General features: G+C 48.2%; 1 protein-coding gene and 1 long non-coding RNA gene across 2 annotated transcripts in view; one reads left to right on the plus strand and one right to left on the minus strand.

Annotated features, from left to right (window-relative positions):
- The window catches only part of RAB10 (RAB10, member RAS oncogene family), a 48,617-nt gene that overhangs the window by 8,918 nt on the left and 25,268 nt on the right, over window positions 1-14,431 (minus strand). Inside the window, exons 2-3 of the mRNA XM_059843196.1 lie at window positions 10,713-10,773; window positions 1,468-1,606 (exon numbers count right to left, since the gene is read on the minus strand). Of these exons, the coding sequence (XP_059699179.1) occupies window positions 1,468-1,606; window positions 10,713-10,773 (200 nt within the window). The remainder of the gene's footprint in view (window positions 1-1,467; window positions 1,607-10,712; window positions 10,774-14,431) is intronic.
- Window positions 1-14,431, plus strand: part of LOC132325650 (uncharacterized) — a 50,464-nt gene that overhangs the window by 6,152 nt on the left and 29,881 nt on the right. The gene's annotated exons all lie outside the window — the stretch shown is intronic.

The following is a 14,431-nucleotide window of genomic DNA, read 5'->3' on the forward strand; positions in this document are numbered from 1 at the left end:
AGGAGTCAGAGTCATATTTTCTGGAAAAATCCCTTACCCAGGATTTCTCTCCTAGGAAGGTGAGAAGCCTCAGAGAAAAATGAAAACAATAATGATCTGATTTGCTTCACCTGTGTTTTGCTGCTCTGGAATGGGGTTTGGAGATTGTTTACCAATATTGTTTGTTTGATTGGTTTCATGTGAACTGTTTTGACTTAATGACCAATCACCACCAGCTGTGTTGGGACTCTGGAGAGAGTCACGAGTTTTTCATTAGTATTTTGTTAAGCCTTCTGTAAGAATAGAATAGAATAGAATAGAATAATAAATAATAAATTAGCCTTTTAAGACCATGGAGTCAGATTCATCATTCCTTCCTCCTCCGATGGGGGACTCTGAAAATACCACACACAGGAGCTCAGGTGAGGGATGTCTGGCTCAGGTGTGGGGTGTCTGGCTGAGGTTTGGGGTGTCTGGCTCAGGTGTGGGGTGTCTGGCTCAGGTTTGGGGTGTCTGGCTCAGGTGTGGGATGTCTGGCTCAGGTGTGGGATGTCTGGCTGAGGTTTGGGGTGTCTGGCTCAGGTGTGGCTGTCTGGCTCAGGTGTGGGTGTCTGGCCCAGGTGTGGGTGTCTGGCCCAGGTGTGGGTGTCTGGCTCAGGTGGTCTCTGGCCCAGGTGTGGGTGTCTGGCCCAGGTGTGGGTGCCTGGCCCAGGTGTGAATGTCTGGCCCAGGTGTGGGTGCCTGGCCCAGGTGTGAATGTCTGGCCCAGGTGTGGGTGCCTGGCCCAGTTGTGGGTGCCTGGCCCAGGGGTGGGTGCCTGGCCCAGGTTCAGAGTGCCTGGCCCAGGTGTGGGAGTCTGGCCCAGGTGTGGGTGTCTGGCCCAGGGGTGGGAGCCTGGCCCAGGGGTGAGTGCCTGGCCCAGGTTCAGAGTGCCTGGCCCAGGGGCGAGTGCCTGGCCCAGGTGTGGGTGCCTGGCCCAGGGGTGGGAGTCTGGCCCAGGTGTGGGAGTCTGGCCCAGGGGTGGGTGTCTGGCTCAGGTGGTGTCTGGCCCAGGTGTGGGTGTCTGGCTCAGGTGTGGGATGTCTGGCTCAGGTGTGAGTGTCTGGCCCAGGGGTGGGAGTCTGGCCCAGGTGTGGGAGTCTGGCCCAGGGGTGGGTGCCTGGCTCAGGTGTGAGTGTCTGGCCCAGGTGTGGGTGTCTGGCCCAGGTGTGGGTGTCTGGCCCAGGGGTGGGTGCCTGGCTCAGGTGTGAGTGTCTGGCCCAGGTGTGGCTGTCTGGCCCAGGTGTGGCTGTCTGGCCCAGGTGTGGGTGTCTGGCCCAGGTGTGGGTGTCTGGCTCAGGTGGTCTCTGGCCCAGGTGTGGGTGTCTGGCCCAGGTGTGGGTGTCTGGCCCAGGTGTGGGTGTCTGGCTCAGGTGGTCTCTGGCCCAGGTGTGGGTGCCTGGCCCAGGTGTGTGTGCCTGGCCCAGGGGTGGCACTCCCAGCACTCACCTCGTCGATGTTCCTGAGCCACTTGCTGATGTTCTCGAAGCTCTTGGCGTTGGTGATGTCGTAGACCAGCATGATGCCCATGGCCCCTCGGTAGTAGGAGGTGGTGATGGTGTGGAAGCGCTCCTGCCCCGCCGTGTCCCTGCGGAGACACCACAGGCCTTGCAGCTGGGGCAGCTACCTGGCTTTATGCACAAGAGCTTCATTTCTAAATACATTCTTTTGTTAATTTAAATTTTTAAATTTACATGGTTTTGATAAATTAAGAATTTTTTACATAGTTTAAATAATTTTTTAAAAAATTCATTTACATAGTTGTAATATAATATTTGAATTTTTATTTACATAGTTGTATTATAATTTTAAAAATGTTTATTTACAGTTATAATATAATTATTAAAACTTTTATTTACATAGTTCCAAAATAATTATTTCAATTTTTAATTACAGTTTTAAGATAATTTTACTAAAATTTAATTTTTAAAATTTTTATTTACACAGTTGTAATATAACTTTAAATTTTTTATTTACATGGTTTTAATAAATTTTTAAAAAATTAATTTACATACTTTAAAAAAAGTGTAAAAAATTTTATTTCGTTTTAATATAATTTTAATAATTTTTAAATAGTTTTGATAAATTTTTAAAAATTTTATTTACAAAGTTTTAGTATAATTTTTAAAATTTTTATTTACATAGTTCTGGTAATTTAAAAAAATTATTTACAGTTTAAATAATTAAAAAACATTTATTTACATAGCTTTAATATAATTTTCAAAAAAATTTTTTACATAGCTCTAATATAATTTTTTAAAATTTTATTTAAATAGTTTTAATATAATTTAAAACATTTTTATTAAATATTTTAAAGATAATTTTAAAACTTTAATTGTTAAAATTTTTATTTACAATATAAATTTTTTATTTATATAGTTCTAATAAATTTTAAAAAAATTAATTTACATAGTTTTAAAAGTATTTAAAACAAATAAACTAAATAAATAATTTTTTAAAATAATAAAATTATTTACATACCTTAAAGATAATTTTTACCATTTTTATTTACATAGTTTAAATATAATTTTAAAAATTTGTATTTAAATAGTTTTAATATAATTTTAAACATTTTTATTTACATAATTTTAAGATAATTTTTAAAAATTTAATATTTAAAATTTTTATTTACATGGTTTTCATACATTTTAAAAAATTAATTTACATAGTTGTAATAGAATTTTAAAATCTTTATTAACATAGTTTTAATACACTTTTAAAGAAGTTTATTTACATAGTTTTAATACAATTTCTAACATTTTTATTTACATGGTTGTAATATATTTTTTAAATTTGTATTTACATAGTTTTAGTATAATTTAAACATTTTTTATTTACTTTATTTAAATTTTTATTTATTTCACTTTTATTTTAATACTTTATTTTTATTTTAATAGTTCATATTTATAGGAATATTAGACGGTTCCGTGTTTGAATGTAACTGGTTAGTAATTTATTAAAACTTATTTTATTTATTTATTTATTTTACTTATTGGTTGGTAACAGTGTATATGTTTATTAAAATTTTTTAGGTAGATTATATTTTTAGTTCTTAGGGAAGTGAGTGCTTTATATGGGTAGAATTTTCTTTTGTATGGGTGTGAGGGATTTTTTATAAGAATAGATTGTTATATAAATTGATTTTTATTTTTATGATTTTTTTTTTTTAACAGGAACTTTTTAGGTTAGTTGTTATTTTAGTTGAAATAGTAAGGCTTGATTTTAGAAGGAGTTTGTTTTAATAATGTTTTCCTTACAAGTAACAGCACACACGTCACAGACACAGCAGGGTGGATCCACAGAGACAACCCAACATTTCTGGGACTCACACTTAACCCTGAGAGGAATTTTGTTCTCAGATCAGCCTGAGAAAACTTTTAAAACTTTTTGTTTGTTTAACTTGATCCTGCAAATGTAAATTCTGCCATTTCTGCTCCAAGTCTGGGGACCACCACTCAAGCTGAGCTGTTAAATGTTGGTGTGTGAGCAATATTCTGAGAAGTGATCACAAAACATCAGAGACAGCCTGGAAATTCCATCTCCTGCTGGCACCTTTGGCTCAGGTGTGCTTAAAGAAACCTGGAAGGTGGCAATGAGCTGAATATTGAGAATAAACAGAATTAATGGAGAAGAATCCACTGCACATCCTGCAGCGTGTTTGAGGCCACAACCCCCAGAGGCTGGAGCTTTCCAGGCAGGTTGCAGTGACCTGGTTCATGGCAGAGGGCAGGGAGCTGCTCCAGGGCTGGAGCCAGGCTGGGACACCTGGGGGGGCTCACCTGGGGAGGAGAAGGATCCAGGGAGAGCTCAGAGCCCCTGGCAGGGCCTGAAGGGGCTCCAGGAGAGCTGCAGAGGGACTGGGGACAAGGGACAGAGGGACAGGACCCAGGGAATGGCTCCCACTGCCAGAGGGAGGGCTGGATGGGATCTTGGCAATGAGGAATTGTTCCCTGGCAGGGGGGGCAGGCCCTGGCACAGGGTGCCCACCCTGGATCCCTGGCAGTGCCCAAGGCTGGGATGGACACTGGGACACCCTGGGACAGTGGCAGTGTCCCTGCCGTGGCAGGGGTGGCACTGGATGAACTTTAAGGTCCCTTCCAACCCATGATTCAGCGATTCCATGTCAAGGTAGACTCCAAGGTGTCTCCAAATTTAAACTGGTCTAAACCAAGGTTCCACACTCCATAACCCCTCCAGAAAGGCCCAGTGTCTCCCTGACCCCCAGCTCGGGGCTCACAACCCAGCACACACAGCCACTGGTGTCCATCTGCTCTGGTGGCACCAGGATGAGGCCAAGGAGCAGAGCAGGGGACAGGCAGGTCCCAAACCCCAGCAGCCCCTGCCAGGGATGCTCTGCCAGGCCTGGATCTCTGCCTGTGGCCTCAGGAGGTCCTGACTCCACTCCCAGCTCCACAAAGCACCCAGAGATCCCACACTGTGCCTGAAATGTCTGCTGTGCTGCTGGAACCTTCCCCAGCCTGCCCTGACTGGCCAAAGGGCTCAGGTATAGCTCCAGCTCCCACTGCCTCTGGACTCTTCCCAATGCCCATGTCCCAGAAAAACCCAGGACAGGCAGCTGGAGCCTCACCAGCCCCACACTGGGACATTTCCAGGTTTACTCACCCCACTCCTGGCCCCCCGAGGAGCAGACTGCTCTGACATCCCTCTGAACTCCAGGACTTGGCATTTGGCTACACTGAATTTCACAGGACTTTTTCCAGTGACATTTCCCCAGCTGGCTGAGAGCAGCTGGAATTGTCATTAGTTTAAATCCACTCCTTGACTGGATTTAAACTTTACAGCTTCACCTTTCCTGGCTTATCTTCCATACCAGCCCCAGAGTCTCTCCCCTTGTCCCAGCTGTTCACTCTTCCCTGGCAGGGTGGCAGGCCCTGGCACAGGGTGGCTGGCCCTGGATCCCTGGCAGTGCCCAAGGCCAGGATGGACATGGGAGATTGGGGCACCCTGGGACAGTGGAAGGTGTCCCTGCCATGGCAGAGGTGACACTGGGTGAGCTTTAAGGTCCCTTCCCACCCAAACCATTCTGGGATTCTGTGAAGTAATTTGGGGGAGTTTAATTCTTTAATTGATGCCTTTCCTAGCATGTCCCAGAGAGTGAGTGGGATCCTTTCCTTCACTCAGGACAATCTCCTGCAAAGCATCTCCACTCACACCCTCATTATTTTCTCTCTCCCCAAGCTCTGTACCCACGTGCCAGCACCTTCCCCCAGGCCACTCCCTCCCACTGGCTCCTACCAAGCAGGACAGTGCTGGAGCAGCCTGACCAACCCCACCAGACCTTTGGGATCTGTGATTCCTCCCTCCTGCCACGGCCAGCAGCTGTCACAGGATCAATTCTGAGTGGTTTAACACAACTTGGAGTTGGCAGCACGAGCTGCTACTCACTGCTTGTCACATCCTACAGCTGACTCCCTGGTTAACTCCTCCACTGCTTTTTCTGGCAACTGGAGCTCAGCTAATGGAAGAGAAGAAAGCTGGGGAGGGAAGAAGTGAAGAACCTGGAGTGTTTCCCTTTTTATTTTTTTTTAATAAATGCTATAGCTGCCCTTTCCCCTGGTTAATGGAGTCTCCATTCATTATTCAGAGATAACTCCTAATGGCTGCAGATTAGAGCTGGCTGAGGCAAAGAGGAAATGAGTTATGGCTCTCTGGGTGCCCACGAGGGCTGGATCCACCCTGGGCAAACTGCAGCAGACACTGGGAGCACGCAGGGATGTTTGCTGCCCTGGCTCCCCAGCCCTTTGAACAAAGCTCTGGGTGTAGGCACAGCCTGGCTCACCCTCCCAGCTCCCCTGAATGTGGGCAAGGATGACTGAAACAGCCAAGGAGAACGAAACAGGGCAGGACAGGGAGGGAGCTGGGATGTTCAGCTTTGTGAAGACAAAGGAGGCTGTCCTGTGGGACTGGGGAAAGGAGATGCTCAAGGAAAGTCAAAAATCTATTTGAATTATTCTCATGCCAACATTAAAATATGCATAAGCTGTATCATATTAGAGGTTTAACCTGGAGAGAAAGGAATTTCTGGGACAGCTTTCCAGCTGACCTGGCAGAGACTAAAGAAACCTTAAAACGTATTATGATTTATTGATGAAAGATTTACATGGCTGCAGCAAGAAGAGATTAGATCTGATGATTTGTGAGCATCCTGCCAGTCCACGTGGCTCCAAATGAAGCTCTTCAACATATTAAAGCAAGTAATTCCTGGCAAAATAATCCCAGGAATTGTATTACTGTCCCAATGTTGTTACATTTGCGCAACTGTGCAGCCCAGCGTGTCACTGGAGAGACTGGGGAACACCAGGCTGAGCATTTCCCTTCCCAAAGGGAAAAGTGTCCCTGGCTCAGCACTCCTGGCTGGATAAACCTGGGCATGGAGGCCCATCCAGCTGGGAAGGGGCACCAGGGGGCTCAGGGATGGGTCAGGCCTGCCCAACACCTTCATGGATGGGCTGGGGGGGCACTCAGGGTACCTTCAGCCAGCCCCTGGATGGGAGGATGTGCTGGAGGGCAGGAAGCTCTGCAGAGGGATCTGGACAGGCTGGATCCATGGAAAGGGTGCTCAGGCCTTGGAAGGAGCTGCTGGGGGGGGGGTTGGAGTGCCCATCCCTGGAGGTGTCCAAGAAAGGCCTGGATGTGGCACTGAGTGCCCTGGGCTGGGGACAAGGTGGGCATTGGGCACAGCTGGACTCCATGGCCATGGAGGGATTTCCCCACCTCAGTGATCCTGAGGTTCTGTGCTCTGTCAGGTATTTCATGACTGGCAAATTTTAGCTTTTCTGAGTAACACTCAGCCAGGAAAAAATTCCCAGAATTCCCAGAATCACTGGGTTGGAAGAGACCTTCAAGACCATTGAGTCCAACCCAGCCCCAACCCCTCAGCTGAACCCTGGCACCCAGTGCCACATCCAGGCTTTGTTAAACACCCCCAGGGATGGGCACTCCACCACCTCCCCACTCCAGAACTTTGTCACCCTTTCTGTACAGAACTTTTTCCTGATATCCAACCTGTATTTCCCTTGGTGCAGCTCAAGGCTGTGTGCTCTGGTTCAGTCAGTGCTGCCTGGAGACAGAGCCCAGCCCCAGCTGAGCACAGCCACCTTTCAGGGGGTGTAGGGGGTGATGAGGGCACCCCTGAGTCTCCTTTTCTCCAGGCTGAGCACCCCCACCTTCCATAACAAGAGAATTCTCCAACTGTTTTACAGGACTGCCATGCCAGAGGAACATCTTCCACCTCGAGTCCCAAAAGCCCTCAGCAAACAGAATTAACTATTAGACATTCTAGGGCTAATTGCAGAAATTAATGAGGCTGATGGCACTGGGGAGGAGAGCTCTGTGCAGCTCTGGTCACCACCATGCTCCCTGAACAGCAGAACCTGCACATCCCAGGGAACTCCCACTCCTGGAAGGACTCAGGATGACATTTCTGACATCAGCTCATTGCTGAATCAACCAAGATCCTGAGGACACTTCTCTGGCCATGTAAATGTGCAGCCAGCAGAGATGCACTGAGAGAAAAATGTTATTTTAGAGTCCTCCACACAGCTAGGAGCTGCACACTAAAGACATAAAGCTGTTCCTAAAATTTAGAATCAGTCAGGAGGACTGAAGGAAAACAGGCTGACACACAAATGTCATTAAAGATAGGAGACTTGGAGGAGCAGCTAAGTAGGAAAAAAAAAGAAAAAAATAGATTTTTAGCTGCCAGTTACATTCCTTTGAGCCTGTGCTTTGGCTGGATGACAAACCCATCTCTGCTTCTGGTGCCTCCTGACAAGCACCTCAGAGCTGTACCTGGGCAGCCCAGAGGTTTTCCAGCTTCCATTTCCCAGTGGTTAAGGAATTCTGGAACCAGGGATCCCCTCTGTGGATTTAAGAGTCCAAACCTGACCAGGCTCTTGTGAAATCCCTTGTGAACCTGTCCATGGACACCTGCAGCTACCCCTACATCCCACGAGGAGTTTCCCAGCAAACTTCATTTCCTGGTGTTTTCCACCTGCCACTTTCCAGCCTCAGGCCAGACCTGATGTTCTGGTGGTGGAAGAAGGCAGCAAGTTCTATCAGCCCCTCCCTACCTGCTCAGGATATCTGGGATTTTCAAGATGTGCTCTGACATTGTGAAGAACCCTCATTTTTTCAGTTGTTCTCCCTAAGAAAGTCCCTTTCTCCCCAGGCAGTGCTGATCAAACCTGTGCTCTGTGGGACTGCCACACTCACTTCCTGCCCACACCATCAGGAAAATCCCATTTCAACTCTCAGGGGCTCCATTATGTTAATGAGTTCTGGGAACTCCAAAGCCTTTTGGTTTCCATTGCAGAACAACTCTGAGTTCCTGAATGTGTGGTATCACTCAGGTTTTAGCTCTACTGCCCTATCCCTCTGAAGTCCTTCAGCAAAGCCAGCACCACCTTCCCCTGGATCTCTCACTCTGGTCCTTCATTCCTCCCCTGCACCTTGACAGTGTTAATATTCTTCCAGCCATTCAGCACTGTAAACCCCTCCAGGTGCCAGCCTTTGGAAGTGTTTCCCCTCCCAAATGTGTATGAATTCCCTTCTCCCAGCTCCTGGAGAAAAGGAGTCATCACTAGTGACTGTCCCAGCAGCAATTCTCCCAAAGAGGAGCTGGAAAATAACCCAGCCAAGGAGCTCCTCAGCCCCTGGACTGCTTCCACCCAGACTCTGACATGCAGTGGTTCCCCTGGTGGAGAACCTGGATATCCTGGTGGGTCTGCCCTGGATAAGCTCATTTCTTTGGAAGGGCAGTCCAGGGCTGTGTCTCACCCTGCTCCTCACAGGCTCATTTCCATTTGGAGCAGCAGAACTCCAATCCAGCCTGCTCCTCCCAGAGCAGCACCCAACCTTAACAGCTACTGGGTATTGAGTTACTCCTCACCCCAGGCAGGTCAGGCTTTAATTCAGCCTGACCTTTGTGTCCCTGCTTTAGTCCTAAATATAATTTCAGAGGGCATGGCTGTGAGACTGTCAGAGGGTCCTTTTCCACAGCCAGGAAGAGGCAAGGAGCTGTCCTGCTGTGTGGTGCCACACCTGAAGGACAGGGCCACCCAGAGGGACTTGGATGAGCTCCAGAAGTGGCCCATGGGAATCTGCTGAGGTTTAATAAAACCAACTGCAGATCCAGAGCAGCCTTGACACAGGAAATGTTCCCCTAAATCCATCCCCTGCTCACTCAGCTGCTGCCTTGCATTGTTCTGGGAATGTTGCACAGCTCCTGTGGAGTGAGTTCAAAGGCAGGAAGCAGTGGGGAAATAGAGATGCACTGCACAAAACACCTCCACCAGACACTGAGCCACTGCTGGGCAAACTCCTGCCACAGGAAAAGTAGGAAATACAACATTTCATTACATTTAATTTTTTTTTTTTTTCTGCAGGAGTTTCATTTTCTGCTTCCCAAGTTTCATTTCAAATGTGCAACCTGAACCCAGCAGAAACAAGCAGCAGATTCAGGCCACAACTTCCCAGTTTTGTGACATTTAAAAGTTGCCACTGTGCAAATCTCAGCTCACCCAACTCCACTTCCCTAAGGCACTAAACCCCACAATCTGCACAGCTTCATTACAGCTTGCTCTTTATACCTGAACATCCTCATTTTTCAATATTTTCTCTTTTTACATTTCATGATGATTTTAAGTTTAATCATAGAGTCATGGAATGGCTTGGGTTGGAAAGGACCTTAAATCTCATCCTGTCCCATGCAGGGATATTTCCACTGTCCCAGGGTGTCCCAGTGTCCAGCCTGGCCTTGGGCACTGCCAGGGACCCAGGGTGGGCACCCTGTGCCAGGGCCTGCCCCCCCTGCTAGGGCACAATTCCCAATTCCCAAGATCCCATCCAGCCCTGCCCTCTGTCAGTTCTAACACCTCCTCAGGGTGCTGAGGACAGGAGAGCTCCAGATGCCTGGTTAGGAAGGAAATCACTCATGATTATCCTGGGATGATTATTCGGGGATGACTGGAAGGATCAGTGTCCCCCCAAACTGGAACCCACCCCCCTGCATCTACAACACCAAGGTTATGAAGCCATGGGGTTGATGTGAGTGGGACAAAAGGGACAAATCCCAGCTGAGAGCCCTGCAGTGGAGCTGGAGAATGCAGAGTGAGCAGGAGCCCAGGGAGCCCACGGGCCAGGAAAAGCCACTGGCTCTCCTGCCCTGACCTGGTGAAAAGCCTCTCCTTCAAAGCACAGGAGCTCAAAGGAAGGAGCTGAGGCTTTGCCTCTTGTCAGCCATCCCCACAGAGCAGCTGTGTTCCTGCCAGCTGAGAACCTCTCCACAGCTGAGCATGGAAAATTCCAGCCCAAGTGCAGCCCTGGATTGCATTTTCTTGCTGACACAAAGCAAGGCTACGAGTCAATTTATAGTCACAGACTGGAGGCAAGTCCTAATTTAAAAATTCCCGTTTTAAACCACTTCCCACTAAATCACAGGCTGTGAGGATGCTCTGCCCCCTAAAGCAGGAGGTTTGCCAGCAGCCTGTCCCAGGGAGCAGCCAGGCCCAGTGGTTACAACCACTGCTACTGCTCCAGACACACACAGGGAGTGGAGTTAGCCCTGTGGAAACACAGAGCACAGCTGCAAACCTGCAGCCCTGAAGGGAATCCAGCGAGAGCAAACTCTGCCCAGGAACACCTGCTGCTGAAGGAAGCTCTGTGTTACTCACCAGATCTGTAGCTTGATCTTCTTTCCTTGTAATTCAACAGTTTTAATCTTGAAGTCTATCCCTAAAATAAACAAACACATAAATAAGTAATTAGTGTTTAGTTATTAAAAAAAAAAAAATCTATTCCACATCAACTCTGAATAGCTGAGACAGAACAGCAGATTTTTTCTTCTTCCACTGAGCTGCCAGGTAAACCAGGGATGTGCAGGGACACTGAAATGGGCAGGGAGCTGGGACACCAGCACAGCCAGGGCCTCAGGGACCTGCTCTGGAACACCCTGAGCAGGAAAGAGCCACAGGGATCATCCACTGCTGGAGTCCAAAATGCAGGGAACTCTCAGAACTCTGGGCCTGTAAGCCAAAGCTCAGAATTAAACACAGGATTTGATCTGAGATCTTGGAAAAGGCTTCTAAACTTCAGTGCTGAAAGCAAGAATGTGGATTTATAATTTAAAGCAGAGACACACAGTGCCTCAGAGAGTTTAGAGGTTTAGATATAAAATAATAAAATAGCTACAAAGGTAAACAAGGAGTTTAGAATGCAGCACTGGAAGTTTGTGTGTCATAACATAATTAGCTAAGAAAGCTTCCACTGTAGCACGAGTCCATGAGACAAAATATTTAAGGATTGGGTCAAAAACAGAAGTATCCTTATTAGCAGTGTTTTGTTAGTCAATAACTCCTTAAAAAGTCTTGTAACTAAGGGTCTTGAGACCTTCTGAACCCTGCTGTAACAGTGGAAGCCAAACTCACCCTTCCTGTCCGTGTAAAAAATAAGAACAATAAATACCAACATCTAGAAACTCAGAAGTCCTGTCTCTAATTTATTCAAAACTCCTTCAAAAACCCCCATCCAGTCCAACTCCTGGCCCTGCCAGGACACCCCAACAATTCCCCCTGTGCCTGAGAGCATTCTCCTGGAGCTCTGGCAGCCTCATTCCACACCCCTGAGCTTCCACAGGGATGCAGAATGCTTCAAGGCACTCAAAGCTTTAACCAGCAAGAAAAGGAGAATTATCAGAGCTCAGTCTCCTTGTGCAGACCCATCCCTGCCTCAGCCCTGGGTATGGGACAGCCAAAGCCAGGCCCTGGCAGAAGTGACACCAAGACTCTGAGAGCTCAGCCAAGCACAGACCATTGAAAAAGGTTTTTACTTTCAATACCAATACAGAAAGTCCCCAAGTGCCACATCCACACAGCTGTTACATCCCTTCAGGGATGGGCACTCCAAACCTCCCTGGGCAGCTCCTGCCAAGCCCTGACCACCCTTTCCATGCACAAATTCCTCCTGGTGTCCAACCTGAGCCTGCCCTGGCCCAGCCTGAGGCCATTTCCCCTTGTCCTGTCCCTGTTCCCTGGGAGCAGAGCCCGATCCCCCTGGCTGTCCCCTCCTGTCAGGGAGTTGTGCAGAGCCACAAGGTCCCCCCTGAGCTCCTTTTCTCCAGGCTGAGCCCCTTCCCAGCTCCCTCAGCCTCTCCTGGGGCTCCATTCCCTGCCCAGCTCCAGCCCCTCCAGGTCTTTCCTGGCAGGAGGGGCCCAGAGCTGCCCCAAGTCCAACCTTCCCTTCCCAAAGCTGCCTACCAGAATTACAGCAGAGCTACACCAGAGCAGCAGGAACACTCCAAACCATCCCCTCAAACTGCTCTGACACTAATTAGATGCCACTATCCTGGCTTTCAAATCCAGTCAGAGAACACCACTGATCATTGCTCCTGCTTTCCAAAAACCTGCTTATATTTAGACTTTTTAAAAGGCAGCAGCTGCAAGCCCAAACTTCTCTCCCAAATCTACAAGGTCACTTTATACCAAGCAAGATTAAACAGAATTTATGAAATGCACTATTACATAAGAAGTTTGCCTGGGAGCTCTGCCTTGAACTCCTTTTAGCCAGCACCCAGCACACAGAACTTCTTGGGCTGAGAGCTGGACAGGACCCAGCCCAGAAACCCCCAGTTGTGGGCTGGCCACAGAAGGACATCCCTGGAGGTGTCCCAGCAAGGCCTGGATGTGGCACTCAGTGCTCTGGGCTGGGGACAAGGTGGGCATTGGGCACAGCTGGGGTTTGATGATCCTGGAGGGCTTTTGTGACCTGAGGAATTCTGGGATTCTGGGATTTAAAGGCCTGCAGGGACTTGAGGGCAAGGCTGTGCATTAATCCCAGGATGGCAGCCTGGGACCTCCTGTCCATCTCAGGTCAGTGCTCCTTTGTTCTCCAGCACTGCTGCATCCCTCACATCAGGTTACACTGATGAATCAATGTAGGAGCTATCACACAAACGTGACTGGAAATATAAACCTGCTCAGTGACTGCCTGCCAAGATACAAAACTGCCCCACATCCACCCAACCCTGCATTTTTTTCAGCATTTCAGGGAGTTTTTTGCTGCTGTGTCGTGTCCCCAGCAACACAACCAAACAAATGAAGACCAAACATGTCAATGAAATATTTCATATGGTGACAGTTACCTCTGGGCTGTGCCCAGATGCAGCAGAGTGTTTGAGAGCCACTTTTTACGTGTGAAGATAAAGTAAATTATTAACCCAGCCAAGGAAATTAACTCTTCACTGTGAGGGATTTAGCCAACTCCAGTATTTAGGGATAAAATAAATCTCTAATCCCATGTTATACTCAGCTCCCATCCCAATATAATACCAGTTCAGCCTTCAGAGCAGCAAGGTTGTTATAAATAGCAATGTATTTCCCTGGAAACACTTCCAGAGGAGTTCCAACAGACTGGCAAAAGGAGACTCCTGCGTGGCTGTAGTGCCTGGCCAGCCAGGCTGTTGACAATAAACAGCAGAAACACAAAGGCTTCCCAGAAAACACATATGGGGAGGTTTCCAGGAAAACTCACTTCAGGAAAGAGCTGAAGAGGGCAACGGGTAGAAAACCTGACTGGCTGAAGAACAGACATCTCGTCATCACAGGGGGATAATGAAAGAGCTCATGAATTAAAGATGAGCATGAAATTACTCCCTCATTAAGTGTGGGTAAGATATTTATCACCTTCAGCAGGACAAGCTGGAATTCACAGGAAAACCTGGAAGAACATGGCCAGGCTTAGGAAAACCTTATCAACTCCAGATGTTCCAATTAAGATATGGAAATGTTTGCTACCCTTCAGCACAGCTCCCAACAGGCAGATCCTCACAGGTCCCAGCTCACTTCTGCATTTCCTGCCCATCTCACCTGTTGCTTAGAGCAGCCTGAGGGTGTTGGTGGGTGAGAGCAGGACATGAGAGCCCCAAACCCCTGAGCCCTGGGCTGATCACCCCAGTGTGGCAGCAGGAAAGGGGGATTCTGTCCCTGTGCCCAGGTGAGAGCCCACCTGCCCTGGGAACTCCAACAGCACAAGGACCTGGAGCTGCTGGAGAGAGCCCAGAGGAGGCACCAGAGCTGCTCCAGGGCTGGAGCCAGGCTGGGACACCTGGGGGTGCTCACCTGGAGAGGAAAAGGATCCAGGGAGAGCTCAGAGCCCCTGCCAGGGCCTGAAGGGGCTCCAGGAGAGCTGCAGAGGGACTGGGGACAAGGCAGGAGGGACAGGAGCCAGGGAATGGCTCCCACTGCCAGAGGGCAGGGCTGGGTGGGATCTTGGGAATTGGGAATTGTTCCCTGGCAGGGTGGGCAGGCCCTGGCATAGGGTGCCCACCCTGGATCCCTGGCAGTGCCCTGGCAGGTTGGACAAAGCTTAGAACAGCCTGAGATAGTGGAAGGTGTCC

The sequence above is a fragment of the Haemorhous mexicanus genome, chromosome 3 (assembly GCF_027477595.1).
Source record: "Haemorhous mexicanus isolate bHaeMex1 chromosome 3, bHaeMex1.pri, whole genome shotgun sequence".
NCBI classification, from domain to species: domain Eukaryota; kingdom Metazoa; phylum Chordata; class Aves; order Passeriformes; family Fringillidae; genus Haemorhous; species Haemorhous mexicanus.